The sequence below is a fragment of the Mustelus asterias genome, chromosome 9, assembly GCF_964213995.1.
Source record: "Mustelus asterias chromosome 9, sMusAst1.hap1.1, whole genome shotgun sequence".
NCBI lineage: Eukaryota > Metazoa > Chordata > Chondrichthyes > Carcharhiniformes > Triakidae > Mustelus > Mustelus asterias.
This window is the reverse complement of record NC_135809.1, coordinates 39,133,446-39,158,778: the sequence shown is the minus strand read 5'-3', so window position 1 is coordinate 39,158,778 and position 25,333 is coordinate 39,133,446. Positions and strand designations below refer to the sequence as shown.

Here is a 25,333-nt window from a genome sequence, read left to right as displayed (position 1 = left end):
AGGTTTTTGCTGGAACTTTGATACCATGGGAATAATTAAATAATAGAACTAGAACAAATGGAATTTCAGCCTCAAATATCTATCATTCTATGTTTAATCCTATATAAATAAAGGAGCTTCCATTCTACACAAGCTTTTTTGCTTAATAAAGAACAATCTTGATTATGAATAATGTATAGGGCGTGGTAATTTCCCTTCCATTATATCAAAATGCAGCAGTCATGGCCCTTGCCCCCAGACCATGTAGTCAAATGGTAGATGGCTGGAGAAATGAAGGGTGCAGCCACTACTGTAGCAGAAAGAATTGATACCCCTACTCCAATGTTGAATTTAAAATTCATCTTGTGGCCATGACCATAATACCTGCACTCCAAAAATTCCGCCTTGGACTTTGCAACCTCTCCCAAGAAAGGCATTTCATGTTTGTCAGTATCTTCTATTTCTTGGACACTGTTTGACCGGACTGATTTTTGAATGAATTTGAAAGCTTTCTGCTGCAGCATACTGCTTCAAATGGCACCGACTCCCTGCAGAAATGACACACTCGATTTGTGGCAAGACAGTCTTTGCACCAATGGGGTTTTCTCATTCCACATCTGGGAGCACCGAATAATGGCAGCAACTGTTCCCTCTTCCTTCTGGGTCTGCTGTTCAGTCGATGGACTGGTGCCCCTATTGCTCACAAACTGGATTGAGTCAGTGGTCTGACTCCATAAAAGGTTCTCTATTGTCTTGGATTAAAACTCAGCTCTGCTTCATTGGCTCAGCCTGTCTCGCTAATTTTGCTGCTTTGACAGCCCATACTCTGGGGTTTCCGAACCTCAAACAGCCCCCTTCTCCATTCCCTCCCTGCCTCCGAATTAATATCCAGTCCTGTATGTCACTGGCTTTCCCTCGATTTGCTCAGTTTGATATTAAAATGTCTGCAGTCAGATTGTTGGATTTTGCTGCAGCATTGAGGGGTGTGTGCAATATTTTAAATTGTATGGAAAGTTTTTAAGCTTTATACTTCACAGGTTACGAGAAATGGGTTTCTGCGACACTTTCAACATTTGTTCTTGATGGCAAACTAGGGTCAAGTTACTGCTGAATTACAGATTCCTCCTCTCAACTATGCCCGTGATGACCAGAACTCTTCACCTACTAATTCATTTTCCCATTAGAAATTATTTTTATCCTTTTGATCAGAGTTGATGCACTATTCTCAGGAGAGTAATTCGACAGCTGTGTGCTGACAAAACGTAAACTCTCATGTAATGCTGTCAAGATAAAAGTCGGTTGGTATTATCCATTTTGAGAGTCAACCACATTGCTATGGATCTGGAGTCACATGTAGGCCAGGTAAGGATGACAGATGGTTTTTACCAGAATTAACATTTCACGGTTATCTTTAGACTTTTAATTCCAGATTTATATTGAATTCAAATTTCACCATCTGCTATGCTGGGATTTGAACCCAGGTCCCCAGACCTTGCGCTGGATCTTTGGTCCAGTGACAATACCACCACATCACTGCCTCTCCACAGTCTATCCATCACATACTGATGATGCTGTTTAGCACACAAGTGGTCCTAAGCTGTAGCTTCCCCAGGTTGACACCTCATTTTTGGGTTTGCCTGGTGCTTCCTCGGCATGCCCTCCTGCGCTCTTCTTTTCTCAAATATTTTATCTGTAGTGTTCTCTGTACATATGAAAATATTTATTTGTATTTAGCAATTGAATCACATTTCACATACCTGGGACTTGACAGCAACTGGTCTGTGGTTGTTGGCACAGTAGGCACTATCACTTCATTATCTGTGTTCTCTTCCATCTCATTCTGATTTTGATAGGAGGCATAGTTCTGATAGAGATCCTCTGCTTCTTCCACTTTGTCTTGCTCTGTGTGGGGGGAACAACACATAGTGACTTTAAAAGACTACCATTGCTATTAAAAGTATTTTTCTTTTGTTAGGCAGACAGAAAAGCTTAGGTCCAAAAATCTGGTTGATGAATGTTATCAAAACCTCAAGATGCAGCTGCACCTAGAGTGTGGACAAACAGAGGAATGTGCTGAAAGGATTTACTAGGACACCCACTCAATAGGACAGCCATGCAAGAGATGAAGTAAGTGATGACTGCATTTCCAATATCCAGAGGAAGTTTGCAAACCTCACAAAATCTGGCAGGAAGAACACGAGCCAGCACTTTTCTACGAAGTACACAAAAGCACCAAAAGAAAATTCCTCTCTACCGGTTGCAGTGATTCAAGCTGCACGCAATGTACTTACTCATTATACAACTCTTTCATTGCTTAACTTGCTGTTGCTGCAACCTTTGTCATTTAAAACTGGAAATATTGTCACAGAAGGAATTGCAAAGGCGAGTAAGGCAAGCTTACTACAAATCTAACAAAGTGTTGCATGCCCACACACTCACATACTGTGATGCAAAGTAGACACTTGTATGTTAATGTCTCAGTTCTTCCAGCATCTCTACACTGGTTCACTGCTTGTAGAACAAAGCAACACTCAACATCATACCGGAGCAAATCTATATGCCAGGCTCAGGAGTGTGGGTGCACAAGATGCTAGACACCAGGGCCCAGGGGAGCCTGGGCTCAACTCCTCCTTTTCTATATTAAAGGTCAATGCCACACATCATCAATTAATCTTTTCAAAGTGATCTCTTATTTCCTTCCCTTGTCACTTACTTTCTCTGCCTGTGACAAGTGGGCCTGGATAGCAGAGTGCTGTGGAGAGGGCAGGGAGTTGCGCTGGGTTGATGTGAAGTTTCTATTTTCCATTAGTCTGTGGTACTGTCACCAATCAAACACCCACACAGGATTCGTTAGGCTGATGCGAGCGGATATGGACCTGCGGGCAGAGGAATTAAAGCACTGGCTGCAACACCAGGCACTGGGAAGGCAAAATCTAACCATGAATCTACAAATTGGCTGAGTTCCTTTGGACTTTAAATGCTTAACATAAGCTAAGAATTCAACTGTGCAGATTCTGAAAAAGCTCATATTTGATTCATTATCATTCTTCTCAAACTCCTCACCTATTTAAGCCTATAAAATGTAAATTTGCTGCCACTTGCAATATGCTGTATTTTTCAGACGGCACGGTGACATTTTTCGGGCGGCACGGTAGCACAGTGGTTAGCACTGCTGCTTCACAGCTCCAGGGACCTGGGTTCGATTCCCGGCTTGGGTCACTGTCTGTGTGGAGTTTGCATATTCTCCTCGTGTCTGCGTGGGTTTCCTCCGGGTGCTCCGGTTTCCTCCCACAGTCCAAAGATGTGCGGGTTAGGTTGATTGGCCATGTTAAAAATTGCCCCTTAGAGTCCTGAGATGCATAGGTTAGAGAGATTAGCGGGTAAATATGTAGGGATATGGGGGTAGGGCCTGGGTGGGATTGTGGTCGGTGCAGACTCGATGGGCCGAATGGCCTCCTTCTGTACTGTAGGGTTTCTATGATTTCTATGCTGGGCACTGTACAAATGTAATTAAAATTATAATTTGAGATGATGGCTTTTGTTAAATATCAACTGGACAGCACTGTTACAGTACATTTTAAATTATTCTGAATGTCTAACCGTTGATAGTGATCATACACTTTACAGGTTTGGGAGTAACTTTAAAAGCCCTCACTGGAATGGGTCCCAAAATGAAATAAAATTGCTTTGTTTTTTTAAAGCAAGCAAATAACTCGTGTGATTGCTGATGTTCTCTTATATCTGCTGTTTTATGTTACAGGAGCATTTTATACAATCCAAGCAGTGGAACACAGGCCATTGTTTAATGAATAAAAGTGCACTGCGTTCCCCTTTGAAGCTGCGTTAGTCGGGACATTTATAACGTGTATAATGTATCCAATATGGTATCTGAGGCATTTTGTGATGGAAAGCTCAATTCAGGGTTGAATAGGACACTAAGACTACAATTGGTTCAGCTTGCGACAGTGAGTAGAGAGCGAGACGGAATAGCGCTGTTTTACCATAACCACGGGATATTACCGTTCAAGACTGGATCATGGATGAGGAGGCTGGCAGCACAGAGGCTGCTGAGGTGCAGTGAAAGTTGGTCGAGTGGGTTGAGCTGAGTGAGCTCCATCAACACAGGTGTGAGGTACTGTAGGGAGTGGTGATGTAGTGGTATTGTCACTGAACGTGTAATCCAGAGACCCAGGATAACACTCTGAGGACATAGGTTCAAATCCCACCATGGCAGATGTTCTTCAATACAGAAAGCATTGGTGTGATTTTGTTTTCACCCAAGCAGCCAGGTAGTCCTCTGCTTGGTGAACTGTCAAAACCAGATCCAAAATGGACTGGAAACGTAACCATATTATTTAAATTAAGGTGATCCCTCACAATGAAATGGTGTCAGCATGCTATTTGAAATTTGAATTCAATAAAATACAGGAATTAAAAGTTTAATAATGACTATGAAACAATTGTTGTAAAAACCCATCCGGTTCCCGAATGTGTTTAAGGATCTGATATTGCATTGGCATGCAGCATCAGGCAGTGAGGCTGAACCTCCACGAAAAGCAACGCCAATGGTACAATACCAGACACAGCAAAAGCTTTGCCACATTTGATGCTAAGGTCAGTGAGTCTAGATCAATTTAGCTGTGTGTGCAAATAAACTGAAATTCCAAAACAAGCAGAATGGTCAAACTTATTTAATTACAATAATTTAAATTTGTTACATAACGTGATGTGAGCCCAGAAACAGGAGAAGCACCAGGACCCATGGTATCTCTCCCTGGTCTGTATGGAGAGGGGACCTGCAATATGGGCTGTTTTAAAGGAACAACTGCAAATCCTGTGACTGCAGAGCATAAAGGCAGAGCAGGATGAAACTGGAAGTGTAACTCAAGCTCAGGGCAACAACAAAGCTTTTATTGTTCTTCTGCTTCACACTCACTTCTTATAACATAACTATGTGAACATTATTGAACTGCCTGCCCTTCACTGCCCATTTTACACAGGCAATATAGAGAAGGAAAACCAGGAGTCACCTGACTATTCATGATGATGATGTTCAGGTCCAATTAAAATTCAACTTCCCTCAAGATGTGGCGAGAAGGTTTTGCAATCTTAGGATGTGACAGGGATATGTGCAAGCCATAATACCCAGGCTGCCTTGCTGCCCGGATCCAAGCTATGCCTGATATCCACCTATTCTCCAGGCTGGCTTCCCAGGTCCCAGCTCTGGGGATGGGAGTAGGGTTTGGGTTGCTTTGTGTTAGAGCTGCTGTCTGGGCTGAGGCTTGGGCTCCAGCTCCAATGCCAGTTTCTCTTGTTCTAGATTCAACCCAGCTACCTGTGCTGCAGTCTTCCAGCAGCCTGTGAGTGCTACTTCCGATGGCTGATGTTATAAGTATAAGTTGTTGTTATCTCACAACTGGTGGGAGAGGCGGGGATTTGAAATAATAGAGAAATGAGAAAATACATTCAAAAAGAGATACAAATACATTCAAAAAGAACAGATAGAGTCAAATACATTAACAAATAACAGTGCTGCACACTATTACACAGAAACAGAAAATGCTGGGAAATCTCAGCAGGACTACAGCATCTGTGGAGAGAGAATAGAACCAACGCTTCGAGTCAGGGCAGACTCGAAACATTGGTTCTATTCTCTCTCCACAGACACTGTCAGACCTGCTGAGATTTCCCAGCATTTTCTGTTTTTGTTTCAGATTCCAGCATCCGCAGTATTTTACCTGCACACAATTACATTTACGACTAACAGAAAGATACATAAATACACACTGATCAAAATACAGAGAAATACATTTATTAATAACACACAAACAGCTAAAATACTTCTAGACTAATAAACAATTTATTGATACTACATTTATAGTGTCTGTTATAACTCTCAAGTTATTGCAAGCTGTGGCGCAAAAACCTGCCGAAAGACTGTGAGGAAATGCAAATGCAATGAAAGGCTGGCGCTACTTGTTCCCCCCTGGATGTAAAATCTAGATCATTATAACCCTGTTGGCATTCTGAATACAGTAAGAAGTTTAACAACACCAGGTTAAAGTCCAACAGGTTTATTTGGTAGCAAAAGCTACCAAATAAACCTGTTGGACTTTAACCTGGTGTTGTTAAACTTCTTACTGTGTTTACCCCAGTCCAACGCCGGCATCTCCACATCATGGCATTCTGAATAACAGCTTCAAACAAGAAAGCAAAAACAAGACTTAAAAATAACTTTAAACTCAGCAACTCAATTTTTGTTAACAATCTCCATTTCAGACTGACATTTCATTCATCAAATCAATCAGGATCTAATCAGTTGCCTAATTGCATTATTCATCTTGCACTTAATTAATCTTAAAGTAATCTCTTCCAATTCCGATTCAATTATACATGACCCACTGATTATCATTTTGATGGCCACATCTTGAACAGATTGTTGTATTTTTATCACTTGCCTCACATGTCCCATTAATACGATATATAAAAGGCTGAAATTCATAGCATGCGTAAACATTTTAGCATGAACTTTAAAAGCTGAAGTGTGTGTATATCATAATCTATGGTACCTTCCTTGTTTCTAGACGTGCTGCATTGTCATTTTGAGATCGGAACTTGAAAAGATGAGTAATGTTCAAAGTTTGAATAAGCTCTGCCTCTGTTGCAATGCTTTCCGATTTGTTTTGGTTAAGTAACCCTATAATTTGTGAAATTCGAAGGAATCTCCACAATCTCTCTTCCTGCTGTACATGTCAAAAATCAACATAAAGTAAAACATTATTGAACAAGTGAATGGAACTGCAAAATTTTAAAATGATTATTTCTCATTCCGTGCATTTTGCTTCTTGGATATTTTGGGTTTTAATTGCTGTGTCAGTGCCTTTAAATTGAGTTTTGTGTTGGTTTACAGCAGCTCGCTCAGGACTTGCTCAAAGTTGCAGAGACTGAGCTGGAGTTGGAGCCTGGAGCGTTGGTGCAGAGTTCGAGAACTTTGAAAGTTGCAAACAATGTGGCCTAGGATGTATCCCATTTAGTGGTGATTCTTATGCTGCTGGGGAAAATGTGGGAAACTAAATCTTGCATTGGCGAGCGAGAGAAACAGAGAAACCTGAAAATTGCACGGAACGTTTTAAAGGAAGCTCATATAACTCTTGGGTTCCAGAGAATCCCAGTTGAAAAACAATATTGGTTGGTGAAATCTTGTATATTTAAAATGAGTATAAGAAAATTAATGATGATTACAGATTGTTATTCAGCGAAACAATAATTACTTTTTTTTTAATGAAACAAACTACAATTTGAAAAATCCTTCCTTAGAGGCCCAAGCCACTGCTACAAGCTCAGTGCAGAGGCATGCATTTCCAATGCCTCAGGAATCCTAGTCTTTATGCGACCTAGCCACTCTCTCCTTCGCTAAACTAGGTGCATCTCAGAAGGTCTGGTTAATTGTACTGTTTGTGTCATTCACAGCCCGTAGGCTGGAATTTCACCGCCCTACCTGCCACAGGAATCGGAGCGGGCGAGGGATGGAACATGGGAAGGTCCGTTGACCTCAGGTGGGATTTTATGGTTTCAGGACGAGCGATGCTGTAAAATCCCACCCATAGCAGCCAACATTTTACATCATATCTCTGTCTCTTTCCTCAGATATAGACAGATTTTTAATCTCCCAGGGAATCACGGGATTTGGGGAATGAGTGGGAAAGTCGAGTTAAGGAAGAAGATCAGCCATGGTGGTACTGAATGGTGGAGCAAGCTTGAGAGGCAAATGGTCTACTCCCTGCTGCCATTTCTTCTATTCTTGTTATTTATAATGGTCACTTTTGAATCATTAGCGAAACAACTGATCGCCATCAAACCTGACAGTAGCATCTTTGAACACATCTATACGGGAGTATGTTAAAATGGAGGCCAGGAAAAGACTCTGGTCCATCAGACCTGCCCACACAGTTACTTTGCCTTTAGCAACCTGATGAAATACCTCCTAGCCGCAAGCAGCCGAGCCTTCTAGCCATTCCTCAAGCATGTCCCAAATATATGTTGACTGTATTGACACCACTGGCCCATGACAGGCACTAGTAGAAGAGCTGTAGATGTAGAAACATGGAAGATAGTAGCAGGAGTAGGCCATTCAGTCCTTCAAGCCTGCTTCACCATTCAATATGATCATGGCTGACCCTCTATCTGAACACCACATTCCCACGCGCTCTCCATAACCCTTGATACCTTTAGAGACTAGAAATCTATCTCCATCATAAATATATTCTGTAACTTGGCCTCCACAGCCTTCTGTGGTAGAGAATTCCACAGGTTCATCACCTTCTGAGTGAAGAAGATTCTTCTTATCTCAGTCCTAAATGGCCTATCCTATATCCTGAAACTGTGACCTTTCACTCTGGACAGCCCACCCCACCCCTCCCCAGCTAGAGAAAACAACATCCCACACCCAGTCTGTCCAGCCCTGTCAGATGTTTATATGTCTCAATGAGAAATGTGGAAAAGGATCAGTGACTCCTGAAGGACTAGTGGACCTTTACTTCTACATTGTACATACCCGGTAACTGTTGTAATCTGTGTGTTCTAGCCAAAATGCATTATATAAAATTATTTTCCATATGTTGTAATCTCACTTGGTCACACAGCAGATAGTGCTGAACTGCGCAATGAAATATAAACAGAGCAAAGTCTACAGGTGTTTACATAATGAACCTGTCCCCTCCAGGCATAAGCAAACGGCAACAGATGTAAAGTCAAAGAACAAGCATGCTAGGTTTGCTCGATAAGTACTGGCCCTATTGTTAGGCTAACTGCCATTTTTCTGATTATTTCTTTATGATCTTTCATTTGCATTTGTAAAGCTCCTTCCTACATATAGTGCACACGATTTTATGACCTCGTCCCCCTGTTGTTCGGCAAGGCAAGGTGATAAGATTGGGTGAAAGGCAAAAATTCAGGTTTTGTACCCAGTTTCTCACCTGACCGTACCAGTCCTATTTTGACGGCGAAATCAGCTTTGCATCCAGAAAAGGCATGAAGCAGATTTAAATATTAATGAGATGCTTAGCATGTCATTAGAGAGTCTTGGACACTGTAATCCGGGCTCACTTACACTTCCTACTTGCCAGTCAAGCTTCACCCTGGCGAGAATCACAGCTGGTCTCCACCAGCGGGGAATGTGACGATCGGCCTGGGGAAACTATGCAAGGGTAGTGGTCGGCAGTGGGGCCGGTGGGGGGGGGAGGGGGGGGGGGCAAACAGGCAGTGTTAGGTGGAGGGTGGGGGAGGATATTGGTGAGGCAGGTGGTGGGGGGGGTTGGCAGGTGATCTCCCAGTGTGCTGGGATATTGGGGCACCTGCGCAATGGCGACCAGAGCTGTCAGCAGCCGGCTTCACCAGCGAGCTTAGGGTCTGCCCCCCTCTACTGGCAAGAATTGCATCCGAGCTTTTTTTTTGCACTAAAAGCCATAAGATTGCAACTTGTGGCTTGCCCAAAAAACCTGCGCAATTCTCTCCCATTTTCTCGCTCATTCATCACTTAGAATTTTTTTTGTAAGTTCGAGCCCACTATTTTTATTTCACAGTTTCACCATCTGCAGTATTTACTATGTGTTTTACTGTTTTAGAAAAACCTATCAGCTGCTGGCTTACCAAACAAGGGCTGGCATTTTACTGTGGGACAGGAGGGCTGGTAAAATGATGTTGGAAGGGGCATGTGCCCAACATACTCATCGCCATGGGTGATTTCTGGAGCTGGGAACAGCAATAGCTTCACTCCATGCTGACTGGAGTAAGGTGGCCAGTTTAACTGGCCTGTTAGCAGCCACGTAATATCAGAATGACATCTTGTTTCCAAGGGAGAAGCCACGTATGTCATGGTGACCTCCCAGTGATTTCCTGGGGATGTCCTCACTTATCAATGCTCAAGAGCCCACAGAGTGGCCTGCAGTCTGCAATGGCTGCCCCACAGCTCCTGTGCTGCCGCAGGAGGTTTCACCTCTCCAATCACCAGCGCTTGTCTACCTGGAGCCTGTATATTGAAAAATAATTCACACCGGCCCCTCGAGGGTGTCTCAATGGGGGCAGCCTCTCCTTCACGCTTCAACCTCAAGCAGCGGCCAGGTCTGACTGGACAAACAGCTTGGAGAGGCAGGTTACTGTCTTTCATGGCCTCTTAGTTTGCCACTGATGGCAAAATCCTTTCCAACCAAGATCTCCATTGTCTCATGTTGGGAAATGGCAGACAAAATCCTCAACTGTTCAATCATCCACTGAGAGTCAATTTCAAATCCTGGCATCGTTTAAATGCTGACTGATTACCTGAGAAAATCTTACTTTAAACAACTGGGATTGATTAGAAATGTTCAATTGTTTGTTTTGTAAAATTTATATTATGGTGTCACTTTCTGAAGCTTCAACTTTCTCAGCACATTTGGAACTTTGCAGTGATATGAAAGAGGCAAATCTAAACTCTCCCAGAAAGTAGAATACCACGTAGCGTAACGCTGTATCAGAACAGTGTTGTGCCGGGACAAGGGTTGTGGTTGGAGCCGTACACGAGTTGGCATTGTAACCAGGAAACAACTCCAGTGACGAGCTGATTTTAAATAAACATATTAACTGAGCAGTCCATTTGTCCGGTGACCTCAGGAGACTCATCACATGCATCCACGGCACTTACATTTCCCTTCCTAATCTGAAAGCGAGGGACATATTTTTAGCATGGGGAACTGGATAGGGAACAGGATCTATATTGTTCAGTTCTATCCCGAGCTGTCTGTTTACCAAATGAATTGTCAAGAGAGTTCTAAATTCTATTTTTTAAAAATTAGGATGCCAAAAAACCTTAGCACAGTCTTTCTTCTCATGTGAAAACGTACACAAGCCCAAGCAAGATTAATGCTACCATCAAAACTGGAAGCAGCAATGTCATTCTTAAGAATGAATAATTCTTCATTCTTATAAAAATAATACTTCTATAAATTCCTCTCCGTTAGAGCATTTTGCCCAGGCCCACACCTCCTGCCCTAAACCTGTAACCCTGCACATTTACCATGGCTAATCCATCTGGCCTGCACATCTTTGGACACTAAGGGGCAATTTAGCATGGCCAATTCACCTAACCTGCACATCTTTTGACTGTGGGAGGTAACCCACGTAGACACAGGGAGAACATGCAAATTCCACACAGTCACCCAAGACCAGAATCGAACCCAGGTACCTGGCACTGTGAGGCAGCAGCGCCAACCACTGTGCTACCATGCAGCCCTGTGTTTGCAAGTTACGAGTTTCCATTACTTCCTGTATCATATTTCCTGTGCACTCATAATTGGTGGGAGATGCAAGGTAAACAAATTGCACAATACAAAATCAACCGTGCTGCATAATGATGAGCATGAACACCTGTTGAGTTAACTCCTCGCTGCTCCAGTACAGACAAACACAGGAATCCTCAGAGATCACCCTTAATAAGACTTAAAAATGCAAACAATACTCATGCACTAATGGTTCTATCATACGCAAGAGTGGGTTGACTTGCATTTCAAAACCCCATTTGTGTCAATTAATATGTAAACTAAACTAAAATATTGAAAGTTAAGGAGTGATTTAAAGTCTTTAGGATTTTAAAAGAAATTTATAAGGTAGATAGAAACTACCTGCATGAGTGGGGGACTCTAATTGAAGGAAACAGAATCTTAAGATCAGAGCCAGTTCATTCACGAGAGAAATCGGAAAACAAATTCTACCACAAAACGCAATAGATACTAGTTGAATTAATAAGTTTAAATCTGAGATCAATAGATTGCTAGGCAAAGCCATTTAGTGATGTGAAGCCAAGGCAAGTAGATGTAGTTAGGATACAGATCAGCTAGGATCTCACTGATCAATGGAACAGGCTCAAGGAGCTGAATGGCCTCCTCCAATCCCAATGTGTGGTGAACCATTGTTGGTTCCCACCAGGTAGTGCTGAGCCATGGTCTGGCCAGTACTATGAGTCTGTAGATATGTTACTGTTGGGGTTAGGGTTGGGCTGTTCTACCTGTTAATATAGTCCTATGGTACACCCCAGTTGGCTCCGCCTCCTGGGAGAGGTATAAAGGTCACTGCTCTGCCTGGTGACCCTTTAGTCTGGGATCGTATACTGTATATAGTAGCTCTGTTATTGTTGGCAATAAAAGCCTTTATTTCCCGAGTACATCCAGCCTCTCGTGTGTTATATCGCGCATCACAATGTTCTTACCGTCTTGGGAAGAAATGTGGTCTCTCTCATACCCACTAAATGGATCAGATCTTTTGGTCTCACCGGTTTGAGAGTGGAATCTTGTTCTTGCCTTATACTACCACAGGGCTGCTGTTATGTAAAATGTATGAACTTGCAAGGCCAGAATATGATCAAGGAAACAAACTTTAGCAGCTTTTCATGCGTCTGTACTGTATCTGTTGGACTTTTTCTATTGCCCATCTGACTAGATTTTCACAGCAAATTCTGTCATGCAACAGTGCTTGCACATCAGCATGAAGGGAATACTCTAGTCATCATTGCTGCTTCAAAATGTTTTTTATGTTCTGGTAATGGCTTCTGCTTATATAAATGCTATATACTGTCTAAGATACTATATATTGTACCTTATTATCACTTTTGTCATAAGTATAATAACATGAAAAATATAATGATGATTAATCAGCATGGATTTCAAAAGGGAAAGTCTTGCTTAAACAATTTCTTGAATTCTATGATGAGGTACGGTAACCGCTACCATTAAGCCGGGGTGTCAACCCTGGTTCAATGAAGAGTGCAGGAGGACATGCCAGAAGCAGCACCATGCGTGCCTAAAAATGAGGAATCAACCTGAAGCTACAACACAGGACTATCAGATGCCAAACAATAGAAGCTGCCTGTGATAGAAAAAGCCAAGTGCCCCCACAACCATCTGATCAGATCTAAGCAGCTCAGCGGTCCTGCCACATCCAGTCATGAAAGGGAGGTTGAAGGAGAAGGCTTCATAAATATACCCATCCTCAATAATGGGGAAGCCCAGCACATCAGTACAAACGACAAGGCTGAAGCACTTGGAACAATCTTGAGGCTGAAGTCCTGAGTGGATAATCCATCTTGGCCTCCTCCTGAAGACCCTGGCATTGCAGCTTAGATATGATCTACTGGTATGATCCTGGAAATGAAAAGCTTGACGTATGAGGAGCATTTGAGGACTCTGGGTCTGTGCCCGATGGAGTTTAGAAGGTTGACGGGGGAATCTCATTGAAACTTACAGAATACTGAAAGACCTGGATAGAATGGACGTGGAGAAGATATTTCCACTCCTGGGAGAGACTAGGATCCAAGGGCACAGCCTCAGAGTAAAGGGATGAGCCTTTAGAACTGAGATGAGGAGGAATTTCTTCAGCCAGAGGGTGGTGGATCTGTGGAGTTCATTGCCAGAGAAGGCTGTGGTGGCCAAGTCACTATGTGCATTTAAGACAGAGATAGATAGGTTCTTGACTGGAAAGGGGATCAAACGTTATGGGGAAAACGTAGGAGAATGGGGTTGAGAAGCATATCAACAAGATCGAATGGCAGAGCAGACTTGATGGGCTGAATGGCCTAATATAGCTTATGGTCTTTTAGTTATTCTTTACTGTTTTTTATATTCTGTCAACCCTTTTGACCTGACACTTATCTTTGTGCAATTATATTCTTTTTCTTTAAGTTTGATACTATCTTTAACTTTTTTAGTTAACCACAGATGGTTAGTCCGCTCCATGGAATTTTTCTTTCTGTATCAATTCTGTGCAATCCGAAGTATCCCCTTAAATGATTGCAACTCATCTCTATTGACCTATCTCTTAACCTAATTTACCAGTTCACTTTAGCTAGCTCACTGTTCAGGTCCTCATAATTGCCTTTATCTAAGTTTAAAATACTAATCTTGGACCCACCCTTTTCTATCTCAAACTGAATATAAAATTCAATCATCTTATAATCGCAACTACCTAGGGGTGCTTTCACTATGAGGTCATTAATTAATCCTAGCTCATTGCACAATACTATGTCCACAATAGCCTGCTGGTCTAAGAAACTATTCTGAAAATATTCTATGAACTCCTCATCTATCTTATACTTGCCCATCTGATTTTTCCAGTCGATATGTAGATTAAAATTCCCCATGGTTATTGGCGAACCTTCCTTCCTTTATGCTTTGTCTTACCATGTAGTTATTGTTAGAAGGCCTGTACACCATTCCAACAAGTGACTTCATGCCTTTATCATTTCTCATCTCTACCCACAAGTTACTTCTACACCCTGGTTTCCTGAACTTAGGTCATCCCTCTCTCATGTGCTCATGCTATCATTAATTAACAGAGCCACCCCTCCACCTTTTCCTTAACTATCTACAACTCCACCTATTTTTGTGTCATCTAACCCAACCATCTATGTTTTTATCCATGACATGCAGCCTTGGCACATCGCCTGTCCTGTCATCCTTAATGTATTTTAATTAATTATATTAAATTATTGATTTTCCTTTTTTATATATTTTATTCATCTTACCACCAGTTTCTGTACTATTCTAAACCTTAGAAATAGACCTTAAGCATTCACCCGATACTCAAACAGCAAGCATCTTTTCCTTTGGTAGAGCAAGAACCATTTCCAAACTCCCAGGTATATATTCCGTTCCAAACTGCACCTGTTTGCTTTTCACGAATGGGAACAGTTTGTCCCCTGTCCAGTCACCTCATGATTTTGGAGAGCTCTATCATATCTCCTCTCAGCCCTTCTTTTCTTCAAGGAAAACAGTTCTAACATCTCCAATCTATCTTCATGAATCTTTTCTGCCCTCTTGCCAATGCCTACACATTTTACTTAATGTGTGGCACCCAGAACTGGGTGCAATACTCCAGCTGAGGCCAAACTAATGTCCTGTATAAGTTCAATGTATTCTCCTTGCTCTTGTACTCTAAAGCCTTGGATACTTGCTTTGGTAACACTCTTTCAGTTTATACTATCACTTTCAATACACATATACACCCAGGTCCCTCTGCTCCTGCACTCCCTTTAGAGTTGAATTTTATTTTATATTGTCTCTCCATGTTCTTCCTTCCAAAATGAATCATGTCATGTTTCTCCACATTGAATTTCATCTGCCAACTGTCCGCCCATTCCACTAACTTGCCTATGTCCTTTTGAAGTTCTGCACTCTCCTCCAAGGCCTATCTAGCCACTACCAGCAGCAGTGCTTTTGGGAGGCCTTCCCCTGGGCTACTTGAGGTCCTTATGAGGCCAATTAATGGCCCCCCCAAGGGCCTCATCCTACCTTTGCTGGGATTTAAGTAGCGGCAGCAGAGCTCCAAGCCAAACGAGCAACTTGGAGGACTGGTGGGGCGGACAAGGTTCCTTAATGGGCAAGCAGGGCCCAATGCGACCACACCGACTAGGTCTTCTGCTTACATTTTTCCAAGTCAATGACCTAAGTTTTGCGATAACTGGAACTGGATCTATCAGTGCCCGTCATTATTACGGTGGAAATCAGATTTTTGGCATCCACACATGCACAGTAAAACAGGGAAACTCGCGTTTCCTGATTCTCTCCAGATTTCCTGCCTGCGTCGCCATTCTCGCTGATGGTTAACACGGGCTAAAAATCGCCCCAAAAAAGTATTTTGCTGGAGGGCAGTTCAGGGAAAATAAAAGGTGTGCCTCAACATTTTTTTATAGCGTAGAGGTGTGCCATGACATATGAAAGGTTGGGAACCATTGTTCTATATAATCCTATAATATGAGAACAAAATATTTCCAATTTAGTGTTCCAGTCACATTATGCATAAACAATTATTGCTGCATCTCATGTTTGGCTTCAGGGGCTCCACAATATGGATATTCAGCAAGTTAAAGACAAATTTAAGGGAAAAAAAAGTGAGAGGAACTGAATTTTAGCTATTAGAATTTTACTATTGAATCAAATTCTGAGTAAATAAACAGCCTGTGCTGCACTGAACCGCAGCCAGATTTGTACTAGGTTTGATAACTGGTTTTAGTTGAGTTAGCTGATCTTAACCAGGACATTCATTGGGATACTACAACTAGTTTCAGTCTCTCGTGTTACAGAGAAGAATGACCATTCAAAGATGCTGACAGAAAGTGCATGTGTAGCATCGGCACAAGGGGATAGGATCAGGAATGGCTGTGATACTCTCCATGATGGAGCAGCTGGTCAGAATTCATTCTCCTTGGTCACATGAAGAATGGGAGACTTGAGTGAATACTGGAAGGTTTTCAGCTTCCATCTAATCTAGTCTGTGGACATGTACACAAGCAAGAGTCAGCAACTTTAGCAGAAATAGGGAACACATTTCAGTTTACACTCAGGAATTCCAGGCCTCTCAGGGAATAAGCAGGTCTATTATCTCAGGGTTTCTGAACCTGTAAAGATGAGGCTGTGTTTTTAAAACACAAGGATTATAGATCACCAATCATGTCCCTCAGGAGCTGATGATCTCTAGCAGAGTCAATGGCACTATATTAGAGATTCCTGAGTCAGAGCAGGCAGAGTGAATAGAGGCCACAGCTGTTTGACTTGATAACAGCATACTGATTTGGGAGGAGAATGATGTAATGTTTCCCATTCACATTGAATGATTTATATAATTTGACTACACAGCAGGTAAAGCAGTGCACCTCCAAACACAGTCCATTAATTGCAGCAACCTGAACCACTTCATTTTACCCCTAACAGCTTCCATGTTGCAGAAAGTGTCCACAGTTACTATCAAAATCTTATGTAATTTTTAAAGCTTGTGGGTGGAATTTTCCCATGCCCCCGCTGGTTAGACCAGTGGGGGAAGAGGTGGAGGGAATTCAGTGAGAGGTCAGAAAAAAAAAAGTTGGTTTCACGGCAGCATGAAAAGGCAACAGGATCATGTGATAATACCCGCCACGGGAGATCTCGATTCCCCCGAGAGGCTGATGTGGAACCATTCTGCATCCTGCTGTGTTGTGTTGGATGGGCACAGATGTTCGATGAGAGTTGGGGGAAGGGGGGAGGGTCGGGACAGTTGCGTACAAGAGAGAAGCTGGTGTAGGGGAGGGGCTGTTGGGAAAAGGATCGGCTGCTGGCTCCATGAAGGCGGGCAGCCAGTTAAAGTGACTGAGTCCCCAATTAAAGGCAATCTTGCAGCTTCCCCGTGTTTTACAACCAGCGAAGTGGGTCTCTTAGCATCGTTACATAATCACGTAATTGCAAAGATAACATTTATGGTCATGAATATTAGCTTCCTAGTGCTAGCGTTACAGAAGTCCAAACCGCAGAGATCAATTGGAATGCTTTAGCTTGCACAAGACAATAAGGGAGCAAGTGCAGACTTCTTGTGTATCGTCAATAGGAACAGACATGAGGTTATCACACCTAGCAGCTGGTATTAAGAGTCAGCTACAGCACAGTTGGCGGCACTCTCATCTCTGAGCCACTGTGTTTTGGTTTTATTGCCATACCTTGGCTCAAGTGCAAAACTCAGGCTGACATGCCCAGTGTCAACTTTCAGATGAGACGTTAAACTGAGGCTCCACCTGCCTGTTCAGGTGAATGCAAAAGATCCCTTGTCACTATTTCAAAGGAGAGAATTGGAGCGATCCCTGATGTCCTGGCCAATATTTATCTCCCAATCAATATCACAAAAATACACAGATTATTTGGTCATCGTCACATTGCTGTTTGTGCAAATTGGCTGCTTTGTTTCCTAAACTGACTACACTTTTAAGGAAATTAATTGGATGTAAAGCACTTATAGACATCCAGTGGTTGTCAAAAGAGCTTTATAAATGTAAATCTTTCCTTTTATTCAGTCATCTTGATCTCAAAATAATTAAATCTGATTAGGCCATCACCTCGAAGAATTGTCAGTGGTCTTTTTGACTCTGTTACCATCTGTAATTTCTGAAATTCTTCATGCAACTCTATTTGACCTTTCTACAGCTGGAAATCAAAACAAAAACCATTTAATTGCAAAATGTTCAGATTAATAAACATCTTTAAAAATATATTTTTCAAATAGAACATAGAAGAACATAGAACATTACAGCGCAGTACAGGCCCTTCGACCCTCGATGTTGCGCCGACCAGTGAAACCAATCTAAAGCCCCTCTAATCTACACTATTCCAATATCATCCATATGTTTATCCAATAACCATTTGAATGCTCTTAATGTTAACGAGTCCACTACTGCTGCAGGCAGGGCATTCCACGCCCTTACTACTCTGAGTAAAGAACCTACCTCTAACATCTGTCCTATATCTCTCACCCCTCAATTTAAAGCTATAAATAGTAAGTGAATTTTAATCTCACTAATGAAATTGTTAGTTGGATTGTATTCAGGAATCATTGGCGTTTGTGCTGTTCGTCCAGTGAGAGGTCATTTAAGTCATTGCTAAAAATTATTTGAGCTTAACTTAAACATTTTATTTCCACATTTCTGACATTGAAGACTTTGCCGTTGGTTTGATTTGTTTTATTGATCTTTTTACAGTAAGGTCAGTTCTGCTGGTGGCCATGCTGCATTCAAAGGGATAGGAAATTTGTTTCAGGTTATGTAAAATGGGCAGCCAATCCCACACTGCCACTTTTCCACCAACAACCAAAATGATTTCTAATCCAAAGAATTTACGAGCAGCAATAAAAAGCTAACACGTTTTTAACATCATATTAGAGCTTGTGCAGTGAAGGAGTCCATTCCTGCTGGATGAACTGAGATAATGATTCCTCAAGACTATGCATCCAATATACTGTGGAAGAAACCAAAACTAATTTCCTTTAAAAGACTATTATATTAAGAAAATTAAAAATATTTTGGGCTTGTCGACATCTGAAGGAAAACACATTAATGCCAGAATAGCATTTTCAATTTCAGCTGGTTGGTGGAAATGGATACTATAAATATTGTGACGAGTATTGTTTTTGTCCCCATCACAGACATGCATGGCACCTTCTTCTGCAGATATAATAGGCAAATGATAAAAAGGTCCTTGTGCTACTGGGGTAAGTTGCAATGATGTACACAGCTCAGAACATTAGTATATGAATGGGCAACATCATTGAGGAGGGGTGAACACAGCATGAAGTCACTCTTGGCTCATTCCCTGGTCTGAGCATCATTAAGGAAGGAAGCACTGAGTTGTTGAACAAAGTGAGGCACTGAGCAGAGGCAGCAGAACCTCCATTAGGAAAGATATCTTGTGCTGATTCACTACTAGAAATACAACATGCAGCAATATCATGGCAGGGAGCCAAAGGGAAGAGATTATATGAAACAAATAGACAATGTATACAAAAATACACAGGATAAAAGATGTACGTAAACCAAAAGATTCAGGCTCCACCTGAAAGTTACGAGCAATACAATACACCCTGCAATCTACAAGTCCATGGTTCATAAGTAGACATTCCAAACATGTTTATATAACAAAGATGTGGAGATGTCGGCATTGGATTGGGGTAAACACAGTAAGAAGTCTCACAACACCAGGTTAAAGTCCAACAGGTTTATTTGGAGCAAAAGCCACTAGCTTTCGGAGCGCTGCTCCTTCATCAAGTAAGTGGGAGTTCTGTTCACAAACAGGGCATATAAAGACACAAACTCAATTTACAAAATAATGGTTGAAATGTGAGTCTTTACAGGTAATCAAATCTTAAAGGTACAGACAATGTGAATGGAGAGAGCATTAAGCACAGGTTAAAGAGATGTGTATTGTTTCCAGACAGGACAGTTAGTGAGATTTTGCAAGCCCAGACAAGTCGTGGAGGTTACAGATAGTGTGACATGAATCCAAGATCCCGGATGAGGCTGTCCTCATGTGTGCGGAACTTGGCTATCAGTTTCTGCTCAGCGACTCTGTGTTGTTGTGTGTCGTGAAGGCTGTTTTGGAGAACGCTTACCTGAAGATCAGATCAGATCTTCGGGTAAGCGTTCTCCAAGGCAGCCTTCACGACACACGACAGCGCAGAGTCGCTGAGCAGAGACTGATAGCCAGGTTCCGCACACGAGGACAGCCTCAACCGGGATCTTGGATTCATGTCACACTATCTGTAACCCCCACGACTTGCCTGGGCTTGCAAAATCTCACTAACTCTCCTGTCTGGAAACAATACACATCTCTTTAACCTGTGCTTAACGCTCTCTCCATTCACATTGTCTGTACCTTTAAGACTTGATTACCTGTAAAGACTCACATTCCAACCATTATTTTGTAAATTGAGTTTGTCTTTATATGCCCTGTTTGTGAACAGAACTCCCACTTACCTGATGAAGGAGCAGCGCTCCGAAAGCTAGTGGCTTTTGCTACCAAATAAACCTGTTGGACTTTAACCTGGTGTTGTGGGACTTCTTACTGTATATAACAAAGAGCAGAGGTTCAAATTCTGAGTTTGTTTGAATATTAATGCAAATGAAGGCAGATGCACACAGTGCCTAGGGAGGTCCAACTGACAGAAGATTATTCATCAGCAGGCTCGAGTGCAAAGGGTTTGTTTGCTCCTAAAACAGCAGTTAGTTTTCTGCAGAGGCTGATGTTAAAATGCAGCACCTGTTTTAGTAATCCAGAATTGAGAATGAGTTTAGCATTCATCTTCTATATTGCTTTGCCTCGACACTGCAGCTGGGCCTCATTGCAAGAGACTCAATTGTTACAGACTCAAGATGAGTATCAATTAGAACACTATTGCGAGTGTTGCTGTCAGACTTAAACTGATCCAGAACACACAGTCCCTGCAGGTAGATCATTAATCACTGCCTAATGCATAGAGCTCCGGTTACAACTTTAAATGTTGATGTTGGGAGCGAGCCACTGTGGCTACTCGATATCTGTTGACATCAAACACATTACACATTCACCGGAATTTTACCGGCCCACCCACCACGGGAATTGGAGCAGGTGAGGGGCGCAGCAATGGAAGGTCCGGGCAGGATTTTACAGTTTCAGGATGAGCGAGGCCGAAACATCCCGCCCATTATGTTTAAAACTCCCATGCAATCCAATGAATTTTCAATAGTCAGAAATCTCTTGAAGGTAGTTGGAATGAAACAGCACAGCTCAAGGCTATTCGGTCCATCGTGTCTTTGCTGGCTCTTTGGGAGAGCTATCTGATTAATGCCCCGTGTCTGCTCTTTTCCCATTCCTGGTGTTTTTTGCAAGATGACGAGGGAGCATATCACTATGCCCCTCAATCTTTGGCCATCTGCTGATATCCTTTGCCGTTTCTCAGTCAGTCTCTTTTCTCTTTCACCGTTTAAGTTCTCTTGATCCAAGTGGGTGCCTATTTTACCACAACTACGAGTTAACTAGTTTAAACTCCTATCCCCAGGCCATGCCAAGGGAGCTCTGCTGTTCTCTCAAATTTAGTCTCAGAATTTCTGGATATCACAGTACCTCCTTCTGCACTGTAGGGATTCTGTGATCATGACTACATTTCTGAACTGGACTGGACTATTGCACTCAATTGCTGTCTCTCATCAGCTGCTCTGTGGCCTATATTTTAAAGTAACTAATCAACTTACAGCCTGTTTCCCCACCACCGCTGTCCACTGCTGAACCCGTGTTTGAACCACTGGTTTTACTGTCTATTACAGCTGGTCTGTTTTTAACCTGGGTTGCTTCTGCTTCCAGACCTTACAATGACCTCCTACTTGCCATCATGTTTCAGCCCTGCAACTGACTTGGCACATTTCCGAGATCTATATTCCCACAGAAATCCCTCTGTCACTATGTCCTCCGCTAATCAACCCTTCTAATAGCGTCTGGACCTCACTCACCTGTACTTGTCTCCAACTCTGTCGCTGTTCCATATCAACACCACCCTGCCTACATTTACCCATCACAGTACCTCTGACATTAATTCTGCCTCACTTCTATTCTTTCATCTATTCCCAGTCAGGTTTTATGTAACGTAATAATTGCTACTTAACCAAGCTTATATAATTTGAGTTTCCCTATGTCTATGCACAGACATGGCTGGATGCCATCATTTTTATTTCCAGTTTCTATTGTGCTTTATTTTATCTTTACCTCTCCTAGACCCCTCTCGCCTGTCACTGTGCCTCTGCTCCTTTCATCCCTCCCAAATTCCTAATCCAACCCTTCAGTAATCCTGGACCTTCCCACTCACCTGCTCCAATCCAAGTCTTGACTCCCTCTTAGATAAGCCTCCCTCGGTGCCTCTCTTGACAGCTATGAATGGCTGTGCCTCCTTATGAGCAGCAACCCTACCAGCCCCATCCAACTCTCTCGTAGACCTGTTCAGCTGGCATTCACCATGGAGGCTAATCATGCCAATCTCTTCCCTATCCAACTCACCCATCCCGCAGCTAACCATGTGGACTCTGCCAGTGGACCAACTTGCACCACCCAAATCTACACCTCCCTCCAGAATACCCATTCACCATGAATAAGGCTGTCATAAACACAAACATATTGCGGATGATTGCATCCAGGAAAAAGCTGCCCACACCATCCAGGAAAAAGCTGCCCACACCATCCAGGAAAAAGCTGCCCACACCATCCAGGAAAAAGCTGCCCACACCATCCAGGAAAAAGCTGCCCACACCATCCAGGAAAAAGCTGCCCACACCATCCAGGAAAAAGCTGCCCACACCATCCAGGAAAAAGCTGCCCACTTGGTTGCTATCCCTTCCACAAACATTCAATTTCTCCACCACTGGCGCTCATTAGCAGCAGTGTGTACCATTGACAAGATGCACTGTGGGAATTCACCAAGCTTCCTTTGGCAGCACCTTCCAAACACACAATCACTACCATCTAGAAGGACAAGAGCAGCAGATATCTACAAACATCAGCATCTAGAAGGTTCCCCTCCCCATCACTCACCATCATGACTGAGAAACATAGAAAATAGGTACAGTAGGCCATTCAACCCTTTGAGCCTGCTCCGCCATTCATTATAGCTGACATTCAAATTCAATAGCTTGATCCCACCTTCCCTCCCACCCCGTACTCTTTGATCCCTGTTGCCCCAAGAGCTATATCTAACTCCTCCTTGAAAATATACAGGGGGCGTTTCCCCCAGCCCGCTGCGCTGCTCTGGTCTCCACGATCAAGATTTTAAGCATAATCAACTCCACGCCAGAAATCAGTGTGGAGCTGATTACAATATGGAAATAGTAATTTCCATCCGACTAGCAGGCCTGGGACTGAAGTGTCTGGGCTCGCTAGCATCCCCCACCCCACCCCGTCCACCACCGGCCAGGAGTAGTTCACTCCAGCAGGATTTACTCCTGCTCCCCACTAACAGGGAACTGGTGGCCAACCCCGTTGGAAGGAAGCGAGGCCATTGAAGCTGCCCCGGGAGATCCAGGGTAGGGGGGAGGTGCCCCTTGGCAGTGCCAGTCTGGCACCACCCAAGGGGCACCTTGGCACTGCCCACCAGGCATCGGGCAGGTCCAGGGGGGTGATCGGTGAGTGTGCGGGGGATCTCCTGCTACTCTGCAATCGGGATCAGTGGGCGAGGGAGGGGACAGGGTGATCAGGGCTGGCCATCTGGGTGTGGGCTGGTGTGGGGGGGTGTTGGGGCTGCTGGGGGGGGGTCAGGGATGGTCATTGGTAGGGTTGTGAGATCAGGGTTGGCCAAGTGGGGTTGGAGAGATCGGGCTGGCCAGGTGGGGGGATGGGGGAGGTGTGGTGGTCGGGGACATTGGGACTGGCCCGGGGAGGTCTGGGAGGCCAGCGATCAGGGAGGTGGGGGAGGGGTCACACCCAGCAACGATGGGCAGTCGCGGGGCTGGCCAGCGATCTGGAGGCTGGCAATGCGGGGCCACTGTGCATGCGCTAATCTCCGTGCTGACAGATGCACAGAGTGTCAGAGATTCATTCTGGAAATCATGCTTAAAAAAACCACCGGGATTTACTCCCACTTTCTCACACGTTAGGAACTTAGAATTCTTTTTAGAGAATCCTGGTCACAATGTTTTGGCCTCACTGCTTTCTGTGGTACCAAATTCCACAGGCTTACCACTCTCTGGGTGCAGAAATTTCTCCTCATCTCAGTCCTTTTAAAATTAAAAGTTTATTTATTAGTGTCACAAGTAGGCTTACATTAACACTGCAATGAAGTTACTGTGAAAACCCCCTGGTCACCACACTCCAGCGCCTGTTCGGGTACACTGAGGGAGAATTTAGCATGGCCAATGCACCTAACCTGCACATCTTTCGGACTGTGGGAGGAAGCCGGAACACCCGGAGGAAACCCAGGCAGACACGGGGAGAATGTGCAGACTCCGCACAGTGACCCAATTGAACCTGGGTCCCTGGCACTGTGAGGCAGCAGTGCTAACCACTGTGCTGACCTGAAAGATTTACCTCGTATCCTTAGAGTATAACCCCTGGATTCCCCCACCATCGGGATTCTTCCTGCATCTACTTTGTCTAGACCTGTTAGATTTTTATAGGTTTCTATGAGAGTTTCCCCCGTCTCCACTCTTCTGAACTCCAACTAATATAATCCTAACCGAGTCAATTTCTCTTCATATGTCTGTTCTGCCATCCCTGGAATCAGTCTAGTAAACTTCGCAGCACTCTCTATGGCAAGAGGGATAAGATAAGGAGACCAAAACTGTGCACAATATTCCAGGTGTGGCCACACCAAGGCCCTGTATAATTGTAGCCAGACATCCTTGTCTCTGTACTCGAACCCTCTCACTATGAAGTCCAGCATACCATTTGCTTCCTTTACAGACTGCTGCATCTGCATGCTTACCTTCAGCGATTGGTGTATGAGGTCACCCACGTCTTGTGCTCATTTTCTTCTCTTAATTTATAGCCACTCTTCTTTTTGCAACCAAAGTGGATAACCTCACATTTATCCACATTATATTGCATCTGCCATGCATTTGCCCACTCACTCAGTTTGTCCAAATTACAGTGAATCATCTCTACATCCTCCTCACAACTCACCCTCCCACCCAGTTATGTGTCACTAGCAAATTTGGAGATATTACATTACACGAGTTCCCTCATCTAAATCATGAATATATATTGTGACTATTTGGGGTCCCAGCACTGCACCTGCCATTTGAAAAAAGACCCATTTATTCCTACACTTTCAGTTTCCTGTCTGCCGACCAGTTTTCTATCCATCTCCGTGCACCACCCCCAGTCCCATGCATTTTAATTTTACACTGTAATCTCTCATGTGGGATTTTGTCGAAAGCGTACTGAAAGTCCAAATAAACCACATCTTCACATTTCAGTAGATTTGCTAAGCACAATTTCCCTTTCATAAATCCATGCTGACTCAGCCCAATTTTACCACTGTTTTCCAAGTCCTCTGCTATTAAATCTTCGATAATGGACTC

The 25,333-nt window shown here is 43.3% G+C and overlaps 1 protein-coding gene across 2 annotated transcripts in view; it reads right to left on the bottom strand.

Annotated features, from left to right (window-relative positions):
• Positions 1-25,333, bottom strand: part of LOC144499108 (bcl-2 homologous antagonist/killer-like) — a 47,087-nt gene that overhangs the window by 4,965 nt on the left and 16,789 nt on the right. For both annotated transcript variants that reach the window (XM_078221184.1, XM_078221186.1), the window contains exon 4: positions 1,737-1,881. In XM_078221184.1, coding sequence (XP_078077310.1) covers positions 1,737-1,881 — 145 coding nt within the window. The remainder of the gene's footprint in view (positions 1-1,736; positions 1,882-25,333) is intronic.